Raw genomic sequence first — 10,313 nt, forward strand, 5'->3', positions numbered from 1 at the left:
GATGGCAGCACTCTGCCATTCTGGTCATTATTTTTTTGCCACACACATTAAATAGGAAAATACTCTGAGCATGCGCAGTGTAGTTTTTACAGTCACCGTTCACTTAACAGTGAGAGGGAGGGCATGATCGGGTTTTGTCCCACATGGCTCTAAACAGCTCAATAGGCATACATTGTAGACACTAATTAGAAGAACACAGACTAAAACAGCAATGTACATACGAATCAGATGATTAAACATGATCTTAAAATATATTTTATATATATTTTTAGCATTTTTTTGTAATCATTATTTTTACTTTTACTTTTACTTATCATACTTTCTGATGACACTAGGTGGGGCTGTGCCGATGAAAGCAATGAAACTGCTTTCAAACTGCGATGAAAGCAGTTACTAAAATAATATCCAGGGGATGCATGCAGTGCTGTGATTGGCTGAGATAAGTCCGGCCGTGCGTCACGACTCTTTGAAACATCTCTGTTCCCGGAAATGAATCCACGAAGGAGCCGTGGAGGACCGTGGAGGAGCCATCAGTGTATCCTCGGTTATAGCTCCTCCAGAGAGCCTCCTCTCTCCTCTCTCCTCTCTCCTCTCTCCTCTCTCCTCTCTCTTCTCTCCTCTCTCCTCTCTCCTCGGTTATAGCTCCTCCAGAGAGCCTCCTCTCTCCTCTCTCCTCGGTTAGAGCTCCTCCAGAGAGCCTCCTCGACGCTCGATCCTCGGTCCTCGAAGTGCATTTAGAGAAATGAGATGTCCTTCAACATGGCGCGCTGAAATTCATTTCCGGGTCACTACCGGAGGACCGAGGAGAAGAGGAGTCGAGGAGGGGGATTTGATGAAATGAGAAAGGGCCTAGATCTAAAGATCAGCCCTTAATAACTTTAACTTCCTGTGTCATGATAACTGAGAATTTTGTCGTGCATTTCCAGATACTAGTGATAATCATCAAGTGGTTAAAGATAGAGAACACTCAAAGGCACATCACAATTTTATCTTGTGATCAGGGTTTGATAGGAAGCTTCCTCAAACCATGTTTATCAAAAGCTTATCTGCTTGAGGTCGTTTTTTGGGTCATACTTTTACCACCAGCAGCTATGCTCAAGTCTGTAATGACATGCACAAAAACGTTTGGCAAGAAGTACGTTATTTTATTAAGAAAAATGCAAGACAAAAACGTTTAAATAACACAGAATCAAGGCTTCTCTCTCATGTGTGGATTACTTTTTGTGTTTTTTACAGTTAGTAAACGGTGAGATGTACCCTCCCACAGTATCAGAGGTCCCTGTGCACATGGTTTACCCTGAACACTTCCCTCCAGAGAAGCGTCTGGTCACCGGTCAGGAGGTGTTTGGCCTCCTGCCGGGCCTCACCATGTATGCCACCGTATGGCTGAGGGAGCACAACAGAGTCTGTGATGTCCTCAAGGCGGATCACCCCACCTGGGACGATGAGCAGCTCTTTCAGACCGCCAGACTCATCATCATTGGTGAGCGTGTCAGGAGCAAACTCTTACAGTTTAAGTCTCAAACTGGAGTCAGCACCCACACACTCTCTCTCTCTGTGACTTAGTGATTGTAATACATTGCGCAATCAACATTTACTTCATAATAATAAGTACAAAAATGTTCTCGAATAAGCTTCTCGTAACATAATAACTCAATGAAAAGGCCTATATCAAAAGTTATTACTATAACAATAATTCAAGACCAAAAGGCAGCAAAAAAAACTTATGCAAACCTGGAACTACCAACATTTTTTGGTGTCAAAATGAGTGACATGATTCCCAAATTAGTGGTTGCCCCATACATTTCAGTCAATCTATTCGTTGGCAAATTGTTAATTGTTTGAACAGTACAAGTTAAAATGTCCATCTTTATGCTTCTTAAAATGAGCTTGCCTCAGTGTATCAATCAATGATATTTGAGTTTTTTGTATCCCACAGGAGAGACAATCAACATCATAATAGAAGAGTACGTGCAGCACCTGAGTGGCTACCTGTTGGACCTGAAGTTCGATCCCACTCTGCTCTTCAACGCACGCTTCCAGTACAGTAACCGCATCGCTCTGGAGTTCTGCCACATCTACCACTGGCACCCGCTGATGCCTGACAGCTTCCTCATCGACGGCGAAGACATCCCATACCCTCAGTTTATGTTCAACACATCCCTACTCATGCACTACGGGGTGGAGAAGATGGTGGATGCCTTCTCCAAACAACCTGCAGGCCAGGTAGATAAGCACAATCCACTGACTGTTAACAGGAATCATCTGCTATCTGCATAACACTTTTTAGATGTGAAGTTGGTTCCCTTTTTTTCTTAAGTCATCCACATCAAAGTTAACTTCCCCTTACAAATGCTTCCTAAATCTAAATGAGGCAACCTTCTCAGATATCGTTCCTCAGCATCATGTGCACGCAACACTTTATTTCTGTTTAATGAAATTAATAGGTGTTAGATGTTGTAGCCTGCCAAACTGAGGAACACGTTAGTCTTCTTCGAGTCCGTAGCAATCTCAGATGTCGTTCTGCCAGTAACACGTTATTATTGTGTTCTGACTTATGGTATTACTAACAACTCATAATGAACTAACTTTTTGTCTGTGTTTCAGATAGGGGGAGGTCACAACTCACATGTAGTTGTGCTTCAAGTGGCAGAAAAGGTCATCAAAGAGTCTCGAGCAACACGAGTGCAGCCCTTTAATGAATACAGGAAGAGGTTTAACCTAAAGCCGTACACCTCTTTTTATGAATTTACTGGTAAGCAGAAATATTGTTCAAAGTACAACCTGCTTCTGAAACTTTTTGAACCCCCTTTATTTCAATTGTTGTAATCTCTTTTATGTTTATGGGGTAATACAGCACATTTACTTTTTTTTCCCCAACATAAAATTAATTCAGGAGAAACGTGAAAAATAATATTATCACTCAGTATTTCTTTATCCTGTAGCAACTCTTGGCAATTCTGTAAGCAAAATAGGACGACTAAAACTCACTTTTTGTTATCACATAAAGTAACATGATACACTCAACACTTTGGTTGTTGCAAAAACCTGAATAACTGAGCTGCTTCTCATATTTTGTTCTCATTTTGGTACATTCTTTCATCCATTTTCTGTCGACATCACACCCTGTCTCCTAAAAATTACGTTCCCACAGAACTAAACTACATTCTGAATTACGTTTAGCAAGAAACGTATTTTCTCCCACGTTACGTTTGTTATGAACGTATCTCAAATACGTTTATTTTCTTCATATCTTCTAGAATAGGGTGACCAGACGTCCCCGTTTTCCGGGGACAGTCTCCGTTTGTATTGGCCTGTCCCCGGTTGAAACTGTCCCCGGAAATGTCCCCGTTTTTTAATATACGTTAAAAACACATAGCGAGGTGAAATAAAACGTTTAATGTCAGGACACACTGGGTAAACACTAAACAGACTGTGGTCAAACCAGCCCCTACTTCGGAAAACACAGTCAAGCCTGCCCGCACGTTGTATTGCGGTGCACGAATATCCTATGCATTACGGTAGAGGCCTGTAAAAACTGCCTTCAAAATAAAAGCGTTTACTCGGTCAATAACAAATATACCTAAAAAAAACACCAAACATATTCATATATATACTGGAGCTTAAATTAAGAAATATGTAGGCTACTATATATTGTGATCAATAATAATTTAAAACAAACTACGTATAACTACCACATTATAACTGAGTGAATGTAAAATGTAAAATGTTATGCAATTAATAAAATGTTCCCGGGGGAGCATGCTCCCGGACCCCCCTAGACTAGAGGGTGTCAGGTCCACTCCCCACTTATAAAAATAGCACTTTACCACTGCACCCCCTCTAATCTCAGATGCACCCTGTGTCATTTTGTTTAAGTACAGTGAGCCTTTCTAAAATATACAGTAAAGAGACAAACCCACCAGCATTATAGGATATACTATGACTTTGTGCCAAATACTTGTTGCTGATTTAGAGTACTGGCACCTTTTTTATTCCAATTCAAGCACTGTGTGCACCGTTATGGTGTAAATATAACCTATCTATCAATTGTATCAAATATAAAAGTCAGCCGAATTAGTATTGATACTGCAAGGAGACGTATTTTGTGAAAATAAATGTAAGATGTTGTTTCATTGTTGATATATTTATGATCCATGTCACATATTCAGTTTTGGCGGCAGTTCTTCAAGTTTGTCCAGAAGTCTTCTCATCAGGGCTCTATAAATAAAGAACTACGGCAGATATGTAATATTTAATGCAGCCGAACCGTGTATTACAATGCCGTTATGTGATGACCTCCAAAGAGAAAAGCAAGAACACATAAAGTATTTTTATTTTTATTTTTTTTATTTCGGATATCATATTTTATTAACACCATATCCCAGCGTGCATTGCGGCTAAAACATCCAATCAACGAGCTTCAAGCTGAGGATCTTGGGTTATCAGTTCGGTGGGTTTGTGGTGTGTATCGCTCGAAATGTCCCGTCTGTTTCCGGTGACTTTATTTACGGCTAAAGATCATGCTAAAAAGCCCAAGATTATAGAATTAAACGAATAAATAAAAACAAGGATAATTGTGTGTTATTGTTGAGTAAATAAAAGTCGATTTCAAAGGTGTGCTCTAAAATGATATTTATAAATGACTATTATCATTATTATAAGCAAGACAATAAATGGCAAAGATATGTAGAAAATAAACGTATTTAAGATACGTTAATAACTAACTTAACGTGGGAGAAAATACGTTTCTTGCTAAACGTAATTCAGAATGCAGTTTAGTTCTGTGGGAACGTAATTTTTAGGAGACAGGGTTGCACACTGAGCAGACAAAACCTTTCTCCCTTTTCATAAATGTCTCTTTTCTCAGCCACTTCCCCCAAATTGCAAGTTGTTTTCGGGCGAAACTGGGGCTGAAGTGGTTTGCAGTCAAATGCAGCAACTGATGTTATCTCAAATACATGCAATAGTGAAATGCTTTGTCACAGCGGTTTTTTAAATGCTAACATCTTCATGCTTACTTGCTCACGACATAGGTTAACATGTTGATTGTTAGCATGTTTGCCACTGTTTGGCTGGTTAGCATGCCAAAACTTAGCGCGAAACGGTACAGAAAATGTAGCAGAGTATTGCGGGCAGTCATTTTGCAGATATTCGAATACTAGCTGAACTAAAGTATTATCTGATAGGGCTGGTTTAACAGCTGTTTTATTTTTTCCAAACAGATGACATTGAAATGGCCGAAGGTTTGGAGGAGCTCTATGGTGACATTGATGCTCTGGAGCTCTACCCCGGTGTCCTGCTTGAGAAAGCACGACCTAACAGTCTATTTGGGGAGAGCATGGTGGAGATGGGGGCTCCCTTCTCCCTGAAAGGCCTGCTTGGAAACCCCATCTGCTCCCCTGAGTACTGGAAGCCCAGCAGCTTTGGGGGAGAGAAGGGCTTCAATATCGTCAAAACTTCCACCTTGAAGAAACTGGTGTGTCTAAACACCAAATGGTGTCCATACGTGGACTTCCATGTTCCAAGAAATGACGAGGAGCTGAAATCAAATTCTGAGCTTTAATCAATTCATCTCAATCAGTGTATTACTATGCTGACTGTAGGGGACATTATTTAGCTGCCAATGTGTTGCAAATTGTTCTCTTTAGGGATATTTTAATTATACATGACATTTAGTGGTTTCAATCCTGCCTGCAGAGAGAGAGACATAGGCTACTCTGAATCCAAGCAGGTCTACCTCCTGAGAAAAACAGGTGACAAATTCCATAGTTTCTGGAGCAGGAAAAAATATTTGCACTATCTTGAAAATGTTTTTTATTTGGTAATGGTAATTTTTTTGTGTGTATTTTCTCTTTTCTTTCAGTGAGGGTATAACATCACCATATCTTCTTGAAAAATGTAATGTAACTAAAATAGTCATAGTAAAACATTTCTACAAAATATGATAAATATTGTGCAGACATTCTTGTTGCCTGTTAATGGAAACACAACTCAAGATTTGAAGATTCAAAGATGTATTGTCATGTCATATGCTACGGTGTAGTTATGCAATTAATGAAAGTAGGTCACTTGTTCCTCACCAGCACAATTACAAGACATACATTTTTATAAAAATAAAATAAAATAGTCCAAAGAATAAAAATGTATTAATTAATCTTGGTTAAATTGACATGAATGTTAATAATCTGGGAGAAAATAAATTATACATTTCTAAATATAGTCACTATTTAGATAACCCACTTGGCAATTTAGAGTTTGAGTGCAACACACTTCTGGCTGAGCAGCTGATCTTTAACACTTCTTCATCTCTTTTTATGTCTTTTAGATGTTTTGAGTCTATGCATGTGCTTTATACATACGTTTGACTTTACCATTGAAGGAATTTGAATTATATTTGAGACAATATGCTTTATTAAGATGGTAAACGTGATGCTTACCATTAGCACGTTAGCATGCTGACATTACCATCTAGCTTGTGCTGGGCAGCCTCACACAGGCACTACTGTATAATGGCTACAGACTCTTAGTATTGTTACTTTTTTTCCAGCTGTTTAATGAGTTTCTACACAATTGGAATATAGAGAAAAAACATACAATCACAAAACTAGGTCGCTAGATGTGATGTCTTAGTTTGAGTTCTCACACCAACTTAATGACAGGAAGAGGATGTTGTGTCGCCTTGTGTGAGAAAAGTGATCACACTTTACTGTGGTTTTGTTGATGTCCCAAAAGGGAACCACAGGTTTACTTCTCTGTTTCACGTTTAAACTTAGCGGTTACAACTCAGTAACTTGTCTTCATAGAGCACAAGTCAGTGTATGTTCACAAAAACCCCAACTCAATATCCTCTTAATATTATAGATTAACAAGACTTTTCAAAAGTTGCTACTATTCTATTCTTAAATCCTACTAAAGTTATTCACCTTTAATCCCACGCTCTGACATTTGCAGAAAAGCTAGTAAATGTTTTTGCTGAACATATTTTAACCATACAATCTGAATTTGAACCTCATCTCTTTCCATCAAAGATGAACTTCAGTGGCAGCTTTTAGGAATTTCATACAACCATTGAATGCAAGGAAGCGCATTTCGTGTTATAGTCACGACATTTAATCTATTGATTCGTGTCACACAGAACAATTTTAAAAGCAATGCATTTCTATTGGCAGTATGTTTCGTGCCTGCAACACGTCTTTTTGTCCGGTCGGGTCTTTGGAAGACCGGAAGCTGTGTGGTTCATAAAAACATTTTCTCACTCAATATCAAGCCACGATTATTGTTTTTATTTTAAATCGTATAATGTCAGACTTTTTTTGCCGTCAGTGAGGAAAATAAATGGGGCTTAGAGCCTCAGAATACTGAAATATGTATTTTTAAAATATTTTTTTCCTTCTCATTTGTTATTCTTTTCTAAATAACACATTGTTATTTACTCAACAATAGCACACAATTATCCTTGTTTTTATTTATTTGTTTGATTCTATAATCTGGCTTTTTTGGCGTCCGTCAGGATTGAATTTCAAAATAAAATAACCGGAAACAGACGTAGGCGATACACACCCACTGAACTGATTGCCCAAGATCCTCAGCTATGGTTTAAGCTCGGTGATTGGATGTTTTAGCCGCAATGCACGTTGGGATATGGTGTTTATGCAATATGAAATCCGAAAGAAAAAAAAAAAATAATAATACTTTAATCCGAGTGTGCTTGCTTTTTTCTTTGAAAGTCATCACATAACGGCATTGTAATACACGGTTTGGTGTATAAGTGTCCTACACTAATAATACAAAGTTATTATGGCATTGTATGCTGTGTGTACCTTGGTGGTTAAAGCACGTTATTGAATTGTTTTTTTAATATGTTATATTTGATGAAAAAAAGATTAAGAGTACATACTTAGGGGGAAAGTAGAAGGTCAATGATAGAAATATAGAATATAAAAAATCAAGAAGATAATTTAAGTGATCTTTACAATAAAACAGTTTAGTGCCAGATGTACAAAGATATTAAGAGGTGCAAAACAGAAAAACTAATTAACCTTTATTTAAAATGTAAAGAATACTTTAGGTTTTCTTTTAAATAAGAAAAAAGCTTTGGGGGTATCTACAGATACATATTAAGCCTGACAAAGTACTTAAAGAGCTTACGAAAATGTTCTTATTACGATAACATATACTATTATTAATGGAGAATCATTTGTCATTAATGACAATATGCCCGCTGTATTTATAAATCGTGATTTATTACAACTTTCCATGCTCGCTTCAGATGTTACACGACCGCTCAGAACAAAACAGCTTTCGCCGGTTAGTGACGTCACGCACGTTAAGTAGAACACTTGTTGAATAATACACTAACTATATGGCTGATTTCGGACTCTGGCTCAGATATTTAGACAGAATCGAGTGACAGTGTGTCGTCAATAGACTCGGTGCACTTTCAAGAAGAGGAGTTTTTTATTGAAGAGGATGCCGGTGTGGTGGAATCAGATCATGCTGGCGAGTCTCACGTGGTGGAACCATACCAGTTTGAGCCACAGTATTCAAGTAGCGGTAGAGATACAGACGGGAGCGAAAATGGGGACGATGATCCTGGATTTGGCGGAGATCCGGTGCGGCAATTGAACACAGACTGGTATATACATTTGACTTTAATTCATAGAGATTCTCAATAAATAGTAAATAAATAATAATACATCATAATGTAGCAGGAACACTTGGCTCAGGCAACAGAACACAGACTAGTATATAGATTTGTCTATAATTCATAGAGATTCTCAATAAATAGTAAATAAATAATAATAACTCTGCTGAAAAAACAGCTTAGATCAATTTAGCTGGTCAGGCTGGTGTAAATTGACCAGCCAGTCGATATTAGGCTCGAATGGTTGGCTGTAGAGGGGTTTTGGACACTTTAGCTGGCCAAGATGGCTGGTTTATCCATCTATCAGCAGCTTATGTTTAATAATAGTATTAAATATACCATGCTGAAAGCTTACCAGGATTCCAGGTGACCAGCATACATTAAATACTGGTATGATTATTTAAACAAGAGAACATAAATATATTACAAAAATTGATTGTGTCATGTATTCTGGTATCTACCAAAATAAAAGGTATCTGGTATCTTTCCCAATCTGGCCTCCATTTCTGTGTGTTGAAGCCACTTCTTGAAGCAAACTGAAAATAAATGTACAGATATAAGTACACTGTAAAAAGAAAACTTGACATTTACGTTAACATTTGGGCTGCTGTGGTTGCCAGAACTTGACCGTTAAAGTATGGTAAAATACATTACAAATTACAGTCGGTTGGCATAGACCTTACAGTCAACAATTGCTTATGGGGAATTACAATGGCAAAAACAAATAGAGCTAGTGTACACGGTGCAGCTGTATTATCTGGGTAATAGAAGAATCGGATCAGGATTCGGTATTGGCAGACAATCAATATCAAATGAATCGGATCATTATTAGGATCAGCACTTGATCACCTTTGTCGACTTACAGCCTAAATACAAAGATAACTCCACTCCTCTCCTACCACTGCTTACCTCTAATGAGCCTTGGTAGAACTAGTGTCCCGAGTCATAGGGACCATAACTGACTGAAGACATGTGGAACAGAGTCCCAGACAGGCATGGTTCCATGTACAGGAAACTGGAACTTTGAACAGGTGTTTTCATCTTTTCTGCCTGAAGATTCACAACTTCTTGATCAGGTGTTTGATGTGGTCTGGCATGATCCGTTCTGCAGTGATGAATAAAGAAAACAAAGAAAACATTTTAATAATAGTAATGATGGTAACAACAATAATATTAGTAAAACTATTTATATAGCACTTACACAATTGCAAAGTGATTCTCACAACAAAAATAAAGAACAAAACAACATCAACAATAAAAAAACAAATTATTATAGGAATTAAGAGACAAGGACATTATAAACATTCTAAGAGGCCGACTACAAAAGGTAGACTCAATGGCTCTTGATGACATCAATGAGCAGTCCCAATAGATGCTGTTGTAAAATAAATAGGTCCAGATTTCTTCTATTTTGTGTTGGATGATTTGTTTTATTGATTGCTGATGGATGTTAACAAGTGTTTTACATTTATAACAAAAAGATTATTGTAATTGGAATCAAAAAGATTGCAAATCATAGTTTTAATAAAATCACTAGCAATATAGAATTTATTCAACAGCAGTAAAGCATCTAAGTTGCTAAATGAACGTACACTGTGTTGATTAGATAGATACACACTCCTACCACAAGGTGTCGCCACATAGTTGTGACCTATGTTTGAATACA

The 10,313-nt window shown here is 37.8% G+C and overlaps 1 protein-coding gene across 1 annotated transcript; it reads left to right on the forward strand.

Annotated features, from left to right (window-relative positions):
* Positions 1–1,111: 1,111 nt before the first annotated feature.
* LOC104951902 (prostaglandin G/H synthase 1-like) lies at positions 1,112–7,131 on the forward strand. Its single transcript, XM_010778639.1, has 5 exons — positions 1,112–1,135; positions 1,237–1,483; positions 1,940–2,226; positions 2,608–2,755; positions 5,226–7,131. Exons 1-5 carry the CDS (start codon positions 1,112–1,114, stop codon positions 5,564–5,566), a joined length of 1,047 nt encoding a protein of 348 aa, XP_010776941.1. The 3' UTR covers positions 5,567–7,131.
* The last annotated feature ends 3,182 nt before the right edge of the window (positions 7,132–10,313 follow it).

The sequence above is a fragment of the Notothenia coriiceps genome, unplaced genomic scaffold (genome assembly GCF_000735185.1).
Source record: "Notothenia coriiceps isolate Sejong01 unplaced genomic scaffold, NC01 NC01_scaffold00019351, whole genome shotgun sequence".
NCBI lineage: Eukaryota > Metazoa > Chordata > Actinopteri > Perciformes > Nototheniidae > Notothenia > Notothenia coriiceps.

Bases quoted from the DNA above. Each gene is read 5' to 3' on its own strand.
- LOC104951902 (XM_010778639.1), top strand. From the start codon at position 1,112: ATGCACAAAAACGTTTGGCAAGAA. The intron at 2,227-2,607 runs GTAGATAAGCAC...TCTGTGTTTCAG, and splicing joins CCAAACAACCTGCAGGCCAG to ATAGGGGGAGGTCACAACTC. The intron at 2,756-5,225 runs GTAAGCAGAAAT...TTTTCCAAACAG, and splicing joins CTCTTTTTATGAATTTACTG to ATGACATTGAAATGGCCGAA.